Source organism: Ursus americanus, chromosome 5, assembly GCF_024610735.1.
Source record: "Ursus americanus isolate L20-20 chromosome 5, mUrsAme1.1.p, whole genome shotgun sequence".
NCBI classification, from domain to species: Eukaryota; Metazoa; Chordata; class Mammalia; order Carnivora; family Ursidae; genus Ursus; species Ursus americanus.
The window spans coordinates 53,650,851-53,664,718 of NC_142131.1; the positions used below are offsets into that span (position 1 = coordinate 53,650,851).

Here is a 13,868-nt window from a genome sequence, read left to right on the forward strand (position 1 = left end):
ATGAAAACACTTGACCTTATCGACACATACAGAATGTGACAGCCACCAACTGCAGAACGGACTTTCTTTGCAAGCCCACATGGAGCAGCTACTACAATTGTCCATCTGAAGAACACGCACGCAGCCCTCTGCCGGCCGCTTTACTGCCCCCCTCTCCGCCCGGAGCTCTTTCCGGGGGCCCTCGCAGGCCCCATGTTCCTGAGATGCCCGCACCCACCCGCTCTCCGAAGAGCCGCCGAGCAGCAGGGGGAAAGGTGGGAGCAGGGGAAGCCGCTCCCGCAGAGGCCTCTGCAGAGCTCACAGGGACTGCAGCCAGGCCCTGGGCTGAGTGTGGGCTCCTGAAGCCACAGGAGGCGCAGGATGGGGAATCCGAGATTTAGGGAGGTTAATACCTTGCCCCAGGCTGTACAGCTGTCGTGTGGAGAAATACAGGGGACTCTACCCAGAACCCTTTCTCCTGATGCTTTTGCAATATTGCCTCAAGAGAGAACGCCGGGATCCTCAAGGTCTACTGGCTGCAGATAGCACCGTCCTGTCCCACCCGCTTCTGCTCGGGGAAGGGGTTGATGTTTCTCTTCAGCCACGGGCACTGGTGGGGGGAGGGGGGGGAGCTAAGGCCCACCCAGCTCAGGGGTATCCGCAGCCTGAGGGGGTCACTGAATAGTGGCTACTGCCGTTCTTAACCATGGAGCAGGCCTTCCAGAATTTGGCCCTGCAGTAACCAGGTCTTGAGGTGGCCCTCAGGCTCGGCCAAGGGTGGGGCAGGTTTAGGGTTCCTTTTAAGGTATGCTCACAACACCTGCTCTCCATAAACAGAGTGAGCCATCTTGGGGAATATTAACTGGTTCGTAGGCAATTAGCTCTGGTGACATTCCCATGGAGTGGGAATGTTTCACGCTCAGGCTGCCAGCCCAGGCAGAGGAATGGAAGTCGTCTCATGACAACTCTTTATGGCAAGGTCACCAAGACCATCACCCTTCCCAGGCCAGGTGCCCCAGTGTGCCCACGCCTGCTCAGGCTGCCATCGGGCTGCAGTCTTCATATTCACGACCCTCCAGGGACCCTCAGGCTAGGCCTTGGGGCTCTCCATCATTCAAACTTTAATATCAGTAATGAATACCATTGTTATTACTGTCATAATATGTCATGACATTATTCATAATAAAATCCTCACTGGGTGCCAGACCCTGACACCGGTGTCATGAGTATTAATTCTCTCCCGTCTGCCCGGGACACTTGTCAGGAAATCACTATCCCCACCTCACAGATGCAGAACCTAATACGCAGAGAGGCCCAGTGTCTTGCCCAGCGTCACAGAGCTTCCACATGGAGGCAAGAGTAGGATCTGAAGTTGGGTCTGTCCTCACTCTTCCTTCCACTCTATGCCCTGGACTTTCCTGGTTAACTCCAGAACCAAACTTGCTGGCCTCTTGTCCCCAGGAATTAATGAAAGATCCCCAACCCAACAGAGGGGCTCTGAGCACCGGTAGGTGAGCAATGACGGGGCAATGACTGGTAGGGCCGGATGAATGATGGGGAACACAGAAGGGGAACATGGAGATGGGGGGGTCTAGGCTCACAGGGCATGCATACCACCAGCTCCACTTACCACCTGAAGAAGGGCAAGAGAGCCCAAAGAGGGGGGGTCCCCGGAGCAGATGGAGGAAAGAAGAAGGAGTTACTGAGCCACAGGCAACAGCGAGAAAGCCCAGGGCTGAGAGAGCACAGGCTCCCAGCCTGGGGCACCCACCTGTCACGTCACTGTTTGCCTGGTGGTGGGAGGGATGACGAGAATGCCTCTTGAAGGCAACCTACCATTTGACGGGTGGAGGCTGCCTGGGGCGAGACAAGGCGGCAGGGCCACATTCGGACTTGCGGGACAGGGGTAGGAAGAGCACGAGGTCTTTTAGCAATGCCTGGAGTCAACACAGCTGGATGGCACATCTTATCTAGCAAACCCTAATTCCCCTGTGCCTCAGCTGTTCTCACTGTCCAGCTTGGGGGCAAGGACCCAGGCAGATCTCAGATAGATAAAGACAGGGCCAAGTCTAGAAGCCAAGTCTCCCAACTCCCAGGTCTGCTTAAAGAACCATGGCCAGCAAGCAGGTGTCGGGAAGGGGGCTGGAGAGAGGGCGAGCCCCAGGACAATGTGCAGTGGGTCAGCGGGAGGACACACCCCTTTCCTGCCTCCCCGACTCACATGTCCATGCAGATCCGTGTTGAGCAGCATCAGAGCACAGGTGAGTGTGTGGATCCCATCTAAATCAGAGATGGTGTCACCCTCAGTGTGAGGACCCCGTTGTTTTCCAAACCCAGCCACCCAACTGTCTCCTGACAGAGCCAACCTGGTGGCCTTGGAGACAGGAAGAGGCCCACCACCAACCAAATGCACCTCAGGGCCCAGGACCTGCTCCCTGTCCCACCCCTCTCACAGCACCAGAGTCACTGGCCTGCCCCAGGTCAGGGCCAACCCCCCCCTCAGAGCGGACCTGAGCACCCTGGGCCTGCTATAGGCCAGACTCCTGACTCCTGTGACCGAACTCATCTTGACACTCAGACCCAGGGGCGGCTCTGGGTCCTGGACTACGTCCCTACCATGCCCTGTGTCTCCTCCAATAACTGGCCTCATCCCCCAGGTCCTGGAACTCGGGTCCATCCACAGGGAAAGTCCTGCCGCTAAGTGGACTAAGAGGGCCCCACCCCGGGACTCCACACGGGGACTCCCACCGCACCGAGAATCCACACCGCGACAGGGACCAGTGAGAAGGAAACCCAAGACCAAATCTCGGACAGAGGACTTCCAGGCACGGAGAATGACCACAGGCAAGACATTTGGAAGGTCTCTTGTCCAGCAAGCAGACCCGTTCCAGGTGCCATAGTTCCTGTATTCCATGTTTAGTGAGCAGGACAGAAGTGGCTGTTGGGGGGCGGGCGGGGCGGAGGAAGCCGGGGCCCTGCCCAGCAGTAGGTAGGGCAGGCGGCCATACCTTCCGACGTGCTGTCCTCCGGGTTGCACTGGCAGTACCGGCGGGAGAAGTGCGTCAGGACCCGCTCACGCTCCTGCGTCTCCCCCATCAGCGGGAAGGCCTTCAGGAAGGTTCTGGAGGGCAATTCAAGGAAGCTGAAGACCTCTAGAGTCCCTGAGTCAGTATGGATCCTCACCCGGGGCAAGAATTCCCCCCAAACACACACAGGCATACACACACACACACACACGCACACGCACCACATAAACCCGCTGGAGGGGGCCAGGGCTCCAGTGCCCCAGCATCTTCCCCAGGACAGCTTCCGGAGTGTGGGGGCTAGGGGACTTTAGAATTTCAGCCTTCTATGCCGTCCAGGAAGTAGGCAGGGGACAGAGTATGAAGAACAAAGGCAGAGGAGCCCCTCAGTGGTGCCATCGGCCCTTCTTCAGGATAAATGCCCACTTCCCTCTCCCTCCTCTCTGGCGAGGCCTGCAGGGGCCATACCTGCCCCCTCCCCAGACCGTCCCTCCTCAATCATTCCTGCTCCTCACTGGATGTGCCACCAGCCGAGCCCCAAGCCCCACCTTGGCCTTGGCCTCCCTCACTCTTCCCCTGTCCTCAGACAAGTCCAAACTGTCAAGTCCCAATGACTTGTTCTTCACCCTTGATCTCAAACTCTCCCCCTCCTCTGCCCTCATCATATGCCCAGGACACTCACAGCAGCCTCCAGAAGGGGGCACCCCTGCACCTCCCCGAGACATCCTCCCCGCAGACCCCGACTGGCCTTTCTAAACACACATGCAGGTGAGCTGCACCCCTGCTTAGAACCTGTCACTGGCTCCCCAGAGCGCTCAGGTAACAGCCAAGCTCCTCATGTTCTGGCCTTCCCAGGACATGTTTCCACCTCCCTCCTGTCCCTCCAGCCTCAACCCACCTGCCTCCCACACACATTCACACCCTGGGACGACAGGCACTTTCGCTGCTCCATGCCTCTGGGGAGGCTGAAGCTGTCTGCAAGGACCTTCCCTCCTCTCCTGTGTGGCTCTGCCTCCTTCTCCTGGCCCACTTCAAAAGCCACGGGCTCTCAGGGGCCCTGGGAGTTGATCCCAAAATCACAGGGGCTGGGAGATGGAGCCTAGGGATACCTCTTCTTGGGAAGCAAAACTGTAAACTGAGCAAATTTGAGCTTCTATCCAGAGTTCCTAAGACTAGTTCATTCCTAATTTTGCTATGGTTCATTTGGTTTCTGGAAAGTCCACTTTGCTTTATGCTCTCTCATGTTGCTCCTAAGGCACCCTGGGACCTGTGAGCCCATCTTGGCCAGCCCTTACCTTCTGAGGCCTCTCAAGGCATCCAAAACTACAGACCACACTCCTCTTCAATCCCAGTCAGTCAACTGCCATACAGAAACACGGTGTTTGCAGTCTAGTCTCCCCTTCCCCGCCCTGGTCTCTTTTGTTCCCTGTTCTCTTCCTCCCATCTGGCACCCATCTCTGCCTCTCCCTCCTCTAACCACACTCCACTAAGACCTTGTAAAATCCATTTCCCATCCCAGCCTTGACCTGTCCTATCTACAAGCCATCCAACCCAGCTCCCACTCCCTAGTCCAAACACTCCTTCCCCAGGTGTCCTCACTAAGCCCCAACCCAACACAGCCACCACCAAACTCTCAGGCGGCCCCCAGGGTCAGCCTCAACACTGCCTACCCTCTCCCTTGCACTTTGGCACCATCCATCCCTCTACTCAATCCTCTGGATGACCCCTCGCACCAATCTTTCCTTTAGCCCCACTGCCCACCTCAGGCCTATCCTCTCCCACCAGACCCTCTTCAGAAGCCTGCATGCCTCGAGATCAAAGGCTACCAGCACTACCCCCCAAAATACTGCTTTATACCCAGCACCTTCTGTGGCTCCCCAGTGCCTTTGCAGTTGAGCCTAAATCTACTGGGCTGGCATGCAAGGTTCTCCAGTGCAGCACCCGGGCCTCGGATCGTGACCTGACCCACTGAACATCTTCTCCTACCACTCTTCCTCATCCCAATGCAAACTTCAGACTCAGCTCAGGCTAGAGCACCTTGCAGCAGACCAACACTTCCCCTGAGAACCTGAGACAAGCCAGACAGAATACATCTCTCTTAAGCTCTCAGGAAGCCACTGGTGTCACAAGGACCACAGGGCCAGACTTCCAGAGAGGAGAGAGCTGAGGTGAGGGGTTCATCTACAGGGGCTCTTCTCTTGGGGGCATTGCTGATGCTGGGCAAAGGCAAGAGGCAGAACACTTCGTGGCTTCACAGAGCTGAAGACACAGACCTGGAGATCTGAGGGGCTGTGAATATACAGCCACTTTTCCCTTGGAGACATCTGCTAAAGTCTGAAGAGGTGAGGGACGGGATGCTACGAACCTAAGCAGAAATCCTCTAAGAAGTAGAAGGACTGGGGTGTTTTGTTTTGTTTTGTTTTGTTTTGTTTTGTTTTGTTTTGTTTTTGACACTCTAGCCATATTGAGGAAACACAATTAGGATTCAGGACCCACCAAAGGGAGAGGCCCCAGTGAACACACTAGGCTTCTAGTGGAAAGCCGTGCGGGCCTCCACCCTGTGGTGGGGGATCCCTGAGTTCACCAAACTGGTGCAGCCTTTCCTCAGCTCAGCCGTGGTCGGATTAGGAGTGCACCCCCTGCCCCCCTCTACCTGCCTAGTAAAGGACAAAGTAAACCCTCGCGGGAGGAACATATAATAATCCAGAGCCTAATTCTATACAAAACGCACAACATCTAATAAAAAATTACTGAGTGTGCAGAGAGACAGGATGCATGACAGAAAACCGAGAGAAAAAGAAGAGACAAGAGAAACAGATATTGATGATTCCAGTGATACAGATACTGGGATGAGGAGGCTTTGAAATAAGGATTAATATGTGTAAAAGGAAAGGGACAGTTGGAGCAAATGAGTGAAAAGATGAGAAATTCCCCCAGAGCGTTAGAACCTATTTTTTTTAATTTAACAAAATGAAAATTCTAGAACTGAAAAATGTAATAATAAAAAGTAAAAAACTCAATAAATGGATTTAACAGTATATTAGGCCCAGAAAAAAGGCTAAGTGAACTAAAAGCAGGTCAACAGAAAATATCCCAAGTGAAGTAGAGAAAAAAGAATGGAAAATACATTTTTTTACATGTAAGGGACGTGTGGGACACAGTGAGAAGATCTAACATTTGGGGACCACCCCCCAGTTATCTCAGAGATCGTTGGTGCCCACAGCCAGAGGGCTGCAGCCTGCTGTCGCCCTGTGGGCCTGTCACCAGGGGCCGCTAGACACTGGGCGGCACTCTATTCCATGCCTTCCACCGCCTGGGGCCTGCACCTGACCGTCTGGAAGGCCACTGTCTGCATCTAAACGCCAAGAGGACCAGTGGTCAGATCCCACTTTTGCCCTCTCCCCCCTCAGTGACGGTGGGGGATCATTTGACCTAAGGGCTGGTTCTTCCTTTGTGAACAGCCCCGATAACACCTGCCCTCCAGGGGTGTGGTCAGGATGAAGTGGCAGGGGGTGCAAAGACCTACTGCCTCAGCAAACAGGAAGTGCTCAATACAGGCAAGCCCTTTGCCCTGCGCTCCCAAAACCTCAAGACCGCATTCCCACCTTCACATGCTCAGCCCACCACAGAGCCGGCCCTCACTGAGGCGCTGGGGGGCTGCTGTGCTCAGGGCCCCTTCTCCACAGCCTTCCCAGGGAGGGTCCAGAGACTGTCCAAGGTTGCACAGCAAGTTTAGGACAGAGCTGCCATGAGAATCCAGATGTGTGGCCTGTAGCCCTGTGGACACCACCCCATCCCAGCCCCACTGACCTGAGCGCTCGGTCCAGAGTCAGGCCCGAGAAGTCGAAGAAGCTGAGATACTCCCCGGCCACCAGCCTGCTGAACTCGTTGCTGTTGAGAGAGCATGAGGTGTCCGTTAGGAGAGGGCACAGCCACCAACAAGAGGCATGTGGGCAGTGAGTCCTAGCATACCCTGACCCCCCCACCTGATCTGCCCGTCCCTAGACTGCCTCCCCCTCCAGGCCAGTTGGGCTCTGATAGTCCATCCTTAGGTTGGGGGGTCAGGAAGGCTTCCTAAAGGAGATGGTGTCTCTGTGAAGACGGCAGACCTATAGGAAAGTAAGAGCCAGTGAGGCGAAGGGACTAGGGGGAGGGATGACGCAAAGTGTCCCCAGTAGAGGAAACTGCACGACATGTCCAAGTAGCTATCAGCAGGGCCATGTGGCCAGAACCAGAGAGCAGGAACCTGTCAGCAAGAGATGAGGTAGGGAGCAGGGCCCGAGGGCCAAGGGAAGGATTGGTAGTGTTCAGAAGGGTGTGAAGGGAGGGGTTGAGTGAGCAGGTCAAAGCCTTGTGTGGAACACCCAAGGGTTATTATGATGTAAATTGTTAGGTTGAGGATTATTAGGGTTGGGTTATACACTATGATAGCGGCTACACCCGCCGAGCGAAGACCCCTGGGCGCTCTAGGGGCTGGTTCCCAGAGAGACGGAGAGTTTGGGGAGGAGAGAGATTTCAGAGGCAGAATCCATGGGCAATGGAATGGTGCAAAGCATAACCCGGAGGTGGGCCTGGAGGGGAGTTCTCCAGAGCTGGACATCCGGTGGGGCTGGATGTACCCACATGAGAGATGTCAGCTGGTTAATGGCCTGGATGGAGGACAGGGATGAGCGCAAGCGAGAGGAGGGTGCAGACTCAGGACAGATATCAGAGGAAGCCCCTCTTAAGGGCAGAGGCCGACTGAGGAGAGAGAGGGAGCCACTGAAGGATACTGAGAAAGAGCAGCCCGAGAGAGCTAGGAATGCGGCGTCCTGGAAGCCGAGAGAGAGAGAGAGAGAGAGAGAGAGAGAGAGAGAATGTGTTTCGAGAAGACTGGAGTGATGAATTCTTGTCGGAAAAGAGAACAAATTTCCACCTGAACCACCTGAACCTACCCAAGCCCCGAGCTCTCCCTCCCATTTGCAGGAGACTTAGGACTGGGGAAATAGGGAAAGCACGACATAACTCCATGGGGACACCAAATCCAAATCATGGAAAATTCTTCCTGACAAAGGCTCTATTTCTTCAACAGATACATGGCCTTAAGAAAAAGGAGGCAGCCCGGCAGACTATTGATTAAGAGACTTAAGAGGAAAAAGAGAGAGAGAGAGAGAAACGTTTTGGCCAAATGTAAAGCATGGACCTTATTTGCATTCTGATACGAAGAAGCATTTCTGAGACAGAAAATTAAACTAAGACTAAATGTTAGAGATTGTATGGAATTTTGGTTAGTTTTGTTAAAAATTATAATGGAATGGAGCGCCTGGGTGGCACAGCGGTTAAGCGTCTGCCTTCAGCTCAGGGCGTGATCCCGGCGTTATGGGATCGAGCCCCACATCAGGCTCCTCCACTATGAGCCTGCTTCTTCCTCTCCCACTCCCCCTGCTTGTGTTCCCTCTCTCGCTGGCTGTCTCTATCTCTGTTAAATAAATAAAATCTTTAAAAAAAAATTATAATGGAATGATGACTATATTTAAAAATCCTTATCAGTTAGAGGCACATACTGAAGTATTTATGGATTAAATGATAGAGTATCTAAAATACGCCTTAAAATAGTCCAGCAAAATGGGGGGGGGGGATGCTATTAACTTTGAAGCTGAGTAATGGGTATGTGGAGGTTTAATATGTTATTTTCTCTGTTTTTGTGTATGGTTGAAATTTGCATAATAAAAATTTTAGTTAAGGAAAAAGAAAGGAGTGGGGTGTGTCTGTGATGTTGAGGAGGGGTAAGTTGAGGCCAGATAGCAGCCACTGGATTCAAAGACAAAGGCTGCTAACTTGGCCCTGGCCTGGATGGGCAGCCAAAGGCAGAGGGTGGGGGAGAAGCCTGCCCCAGGGGCTGGATATGGAGAGGGGGAGTGGACCGAGGCCACCCAGGTTAGAAAACTCGAGAATTCTGGCTGCCAAGAGGCTGCGGGAGGAAGTGCCTTTGAGGAAGAATTTTTGTTTTCAGATGGGAGAGACTTAGGCGCAGTGGAGTGCGGAGGGAAACTCTTGCAGAGGAGGGGCTGAAGGACGGACTCCTGGAGAATGTCATTAGGTTGGGGGTGGGGGCCTCAGCCCAGTGGGAGAGGTGGGGCTTTAAGTCAGCTGTGATGTCCGGGCTGGGGCTGGGAGGCAGGCCCAGAGCAATGTGGAGGCTGAGAAGGGTAGAAGAGGAAGGCAGGAGAGAAACTAGGGAAGGATCCCAAGCCCAGCTGGCCTCAGCTCTTTCAGTCAGCTCCAACTTGGGGCCTAGGGGCTGCACTGCCCCTTTGCCCTGAGACCTAGGACTGCCTCCCCATCTCAGAGCCTAAATGTGGGTATGGGAGGCCCCCTGGAGGAAGGGCAAAGGCAGGCGGCCATGCTGACAGAAACACTCGGGATGTGCCAGCTGATCCCTCAGTCTCAGAGCCCCTGGCGGTCCCCGCACCCCGCACCCCCCACCCCTGCCCCCGGACTGCCATCTGGCTAGTTTCCTTTCCCCAGTCCCAAGGCCAGGGCTGTGCTTTGGCAGCTTTGGCCCCCTTAGCCAGTCCCAGCAGACTGAGAGTGGGGCTTAATGAGCCAGGAACCCAGTTTCTGGGTCCCAGGCAGTCCCAGCCCAGGCCCAGGTTCTCCTCTCCTTGGCCCCGCCCCCCTGCTCTGTCCTCCCTACCTTCGTCATGGTCCCATAACTGCAGGCCACACTACGTTCCCCAGCCCCGAGGGACCGCCCCGCCACCTCCTCCCCTCCCCAAGAGCACAGGCCTTCGCCCAGGCAGCCCAGAAAGGAAACAGATTTAGGGCAAGGCCAGGAATGAGGACAGTGGCAGGAGGAGGAGCTCTCGGGGACTACTGGGAACCCCCCAAGCACCAGACACCCCTGACAGAAGTCACCCACACCTCCTTCAGGCTGAGGAAGACCCTGGGTTTGCCCGGAGTGGGGGTACAGGTGATAACTCACTTCTTGCCCAGCTGCCGGGCGACGTCGCAGCGCTGAAAGCCCTCCAGGTGGTAGAGGCGGCGGGCCAGCCGGCGAGCAGCTTCACTGACCCCCTGGCACCCGTTGGCCAGTGCGTCTGTGCTGCCAGGCTCCAGCCCCTCTGAGCTGCTCAGCTCCGAGTCCGAGTCCGAGAAGCCGTCCTTCAGGCTGGGGTCACTGCACAATGAAAGTGGGGGCAGAGAGAAGGGGATCAGAGGCCCAGGGTCCGAGGCCTGGGAAGAGGCTGGGACGTCTCCCAGAGCAGGAGAAGAGACTCCAGTGCATCAGGAGGGAATCAAGTCAGACTTTTAGGGGAGCCCCTCGACGAAATCACTAGAAGCTACACAACCCACGCAGCACAGCTCCCTGGACCCACCAGGGCTGGAAAGGCCTGGAAGGGCAGAACTGAACCTCAGGACTGGGGTGGGAAGTCTGGGTGCAAAGGAAGAACACCATGACCTTGGAGAGGGCTTGTTCACTCTGGGCACTGGGTTGCCCTCACCTGCTTTGCCTCCTCTGGGTCTCAGTTTCCCCATCTGCTCAATGGTTCTCCCAGTTCCCAACCTAGGCTCTGCCTCACCTGGCTGAGTTCAGCAACTTGTCTGTGTCCTCCTCCTCCTCCTCCTCCTCCTCCTCCTCCTCCTCCTCCTCCTCGTCCCCACCTGGACCCTGGGGTCCGTCTTCATGGAAGCCATTGGGCACGGCTGTGAGAGACAGGCGGCTCAGGACGTTCTCTGATCGGCTGCTGGAGATGGAGCACCGCAGGGGGCTGCCCAGCTCCCCATCACCACCAGCTGCTCCTGGGTCCCCCTCAGGCCCCATGTCCCCAGTGCCCAAGCCAGCCCCCGGCTCAGGGCTCTCACGGGCCCGCTGCTGGATGAGGGGTGTCAGGGGGGCCTCGAAGCTGACGCAGCTGTCGCTCTCGTCCGTGAGGCTCAGCACGTCCAGGGAGTCAAGGCTGCTGTACTGGGTGCCCCGCAGCAGCTCGGACTCCACGATCTTCTCAAACGTGGCACTGAAGCCATCCCGCACATCTGGCTCCCCGGGGCCACCCAGCCTGTGGGATGCAAGGACCAATCACCATCCTGCTATGGGGTCCCCCTTTACAGGGGCTAGGACTGCACCAGTCTGTGTCTGGGAGCTCCACGGGGGCAGGAGCAGGCGTGGGACGTGTCCTGTTTATTCTGTCAGCCAATACTTACTAAGCGCTGGGTGCCAGATGCTGGGCTGGGTACTAAGGTGCAGCAATGAAACAGGACAGGCATGGTCCTGCCCAGTGCCCACCCCACGCCTGGCCCAGAGCAGGCACTGGGCATTTGTCTAAATGAATGAATGGGAGACCTCTTCCTCCACGGTGGCCCAGGGGCTGCTGCCCGCAGGCTTCCCAGAGCCATGTGGCTATCTCCCAGCACAGCTAGAGTCATGCTGGGTCAAAATGTTGCCGTCCCCAAAGCCTGGGAGGCTCTCAGCTTGGCCCACCACACTGCAGCTCTCAGGCCTGGCCTAAATGTCACCTCCCCAGAGAGACTGAGGAAGGCAGGAGCACATCACCCAGCCCACTGGCCCCGCTCCTTATTCTCCATCCTCCGGGTATCTCCTCACTTCCTCCCAGGCCCGGTCAGCATGTCACACCGTGTGCTCCCGTTTCCCATCTGTTCCCCAGTCTCACCTCCCACAAGGCCAGAGAACACCCACGACACAGTTCGTGCTTAGCAAACCTGCTGAATGGTGCACTGGGTGAACACACAGATGTTTGTCAGCCCCCTGGCCTACCACACTGCCAAAGCCACTGCAGGGCCCTGTCCTGTCCCTGCAAGAGACCTCTGGCTGGCAGTTCCTCTTCCCTCACGTTGAAGCCCTCCTTCCTCATCCCTTTCTCAATGAGGTCTGCCCTGAGCGCCCTATTTATAACCAGGACCCGCCTCCAAACACCTCAGCCCCTTTTTCCTACTTCATTTTTCCCAAAGCACTTACCCCCCCTTCCTACATACTACATAATTACTTCTATGATTTATTATCTATCTCCCCCCTAGACCCTAAGCTCCATGATAGTACGAATTTTTGTATGTTCTGTTTTCTGATGTATCCCCAGCACCTAGAATAGAACATCACACAGAGATAAACTGAGGCATCCCAGGAGGATTCTTATCTGCTGGGGAGATGCACAGGGAGGACAGGTAAGGAAGAGGAGACACTGAAAAACAGCGAGATCAAGAGAGATGGGACAAAAGAGAGACAAGAAGACAGAGAGAGAGGAAGAAAAATAAGAGAGACAAGAAATAGACTAAGAGAAACAGAGAGACAGAGAGAGAGACAGAAACATAGAGATAGCAAGGGGAAGAGACACAAAGAAAGAAGCAGGCTGAGCCCAGCCCATATCAGATAAATCAAGGTCCGCCATTTGCAAAGCAGTGCACCCCTCATTCCCCCCGAGGATCGGCCACATCCTGCTTCTCCCCCCAGCCCCTGCAGCCTCCGAGAGACTGAGCTGTATTTGGAGGACTGGGAACTACCCCTCTCCTCAAACACCTCCTTGGACCCCAGGTCTGAGATGTGGTCCTAGTGTGCTCCCCGGAGAAGCATACTGACCTGAGAGAGAAAAAGCTGGAGTCACAGCCAGCTGCCCCCTGCTCAGTTCCAGCAAGAGCTGAGACCATAGCCTTATTAGGCCTTCTGTTGCTGGAGAAGGAAGTGGGGTGGGGGGACAGAAATCTAAGAAGTCGCAGGACACCTGGCAGTGAGCTGGGATGGAGTTGCCGCTGGTGACCTCCAGGAGGAAGGGAGGGAACGGAAGGGTCACTGTCCTGGTTACCAGATCAGATGCCAGAAATCTGCCCAGCAAAGGGACCTCTGCCAGGCCTGTGCTAGGTTCCAGAGACACCTGAATAATACAGATCTTGGCCCTTGGGGGAGCTCTCATCTCACTGTCAGAGCCATGAATGGTCTCCCCCACGCCACTATCTCCCACCCTCTCATGCACCTCAGCAGACCTTAGAGCTGGTCCTGATAGAGGCTTAAAGACCATTAGCCCAATCTCCAAACTTCCATCTGCCCCCCCACCTTTGGCCATCCCCAATAAATAGGCCCCCTAAACCCAAATGGTATGCTCCAAGAAGCCCCAGACCCTCGTCTGCACCCCACTGCCAGCCAGGTGGCTGCCCTAGGACCTGTCGGACAGAAACACTCACGGCCACGGGACACCTGGTACACACCAGCACCCGACCTCACGTATTCACATTCCTATTTGCAGAGCTAGCTAGCCACACTCAGCCCTAGACCTTGCCATGCAGCCCAGGTATGTACCCACAGATCCACAGGCCAGGCATACACAACCCCCCACACACAACCACACAGACCCATGCATAGCCACGTGTTCACACATTCCTATGCCCACAACAGCGCACAGAGCAGACACACACACGCATGCCACCCACTCACACTTGCTTCTCCAGGCCAGAGCCCACAGCTGTGCACACTAAGGCTTCTACACACTTTCTTTTCTCAGCCCACCCTGAGGTCTTCTAGACATTCTCCTGTTCCATCCCCCCTCCTCATCCAACTGGCACCTCCCAAGACACGCTGGTCTCTCCACCTCCTACAGAGGATAATAGAAAGGAGGCTGTCACTCCAGGCAGTAGGACTGAGGTGAGATTCCTGGTAGAACCTCCAGAGGGCACTCAAGTGAGGGGAGCTGGCTGGGATCAATCCACAAAGCCTACTCTTCTGAGGTCAGTTACAGAATTGGGAGATCTTCATCTCCAGGAAACAGATGGATGGACCAGATGACCTTCCACATCAAAGCACTTTGGAACTCTACTGCCCAGCCTGGGACAGAGGGTGTGTGACCCTCCAGCCCCACACGGATACAGCCCATGATGATTTGG

The 13,868-nt window shown here is 55.6% G+C and overlaps 1 protein-coding gene across 1 annotated transcript in view; it reads right to left on the reverse strand.

Moving 5' to 3' along the window:
• PSD2 (pleckstrin and Sec7 domain containing 2) overlaps positions 1–13,868 on the reverse strand; it is a 51,264-nt gene that overhangs the window by 23,105 nt on the left and 14,291 nt on the right. Inside the window, exons 4-8 of the mRNA XM_045794536.2 lie at positions 10,565–11,041; positions 9,967–10,161; positions 6,813–6,893; positions 2,988–3,100; positions 2,201–2,259 (exon numbers count right to left, since the gene is read on the reverse strand). Coding sequence (XP_045650492.2) covers positions 2,201–2,259; positions 2,988–3,100; positions 6,813–6,893; positions 9,967–10,161; positions 10,565–11,041 — 925 coding nt within the window. The remainder of the gene's footprint in view (positions 1–2,200; positions 2,260–2,987; positions 3,101–6,812; positions 6,894–9,966; positions 10,162–10,564; positions 11,042–13,868) is intronic.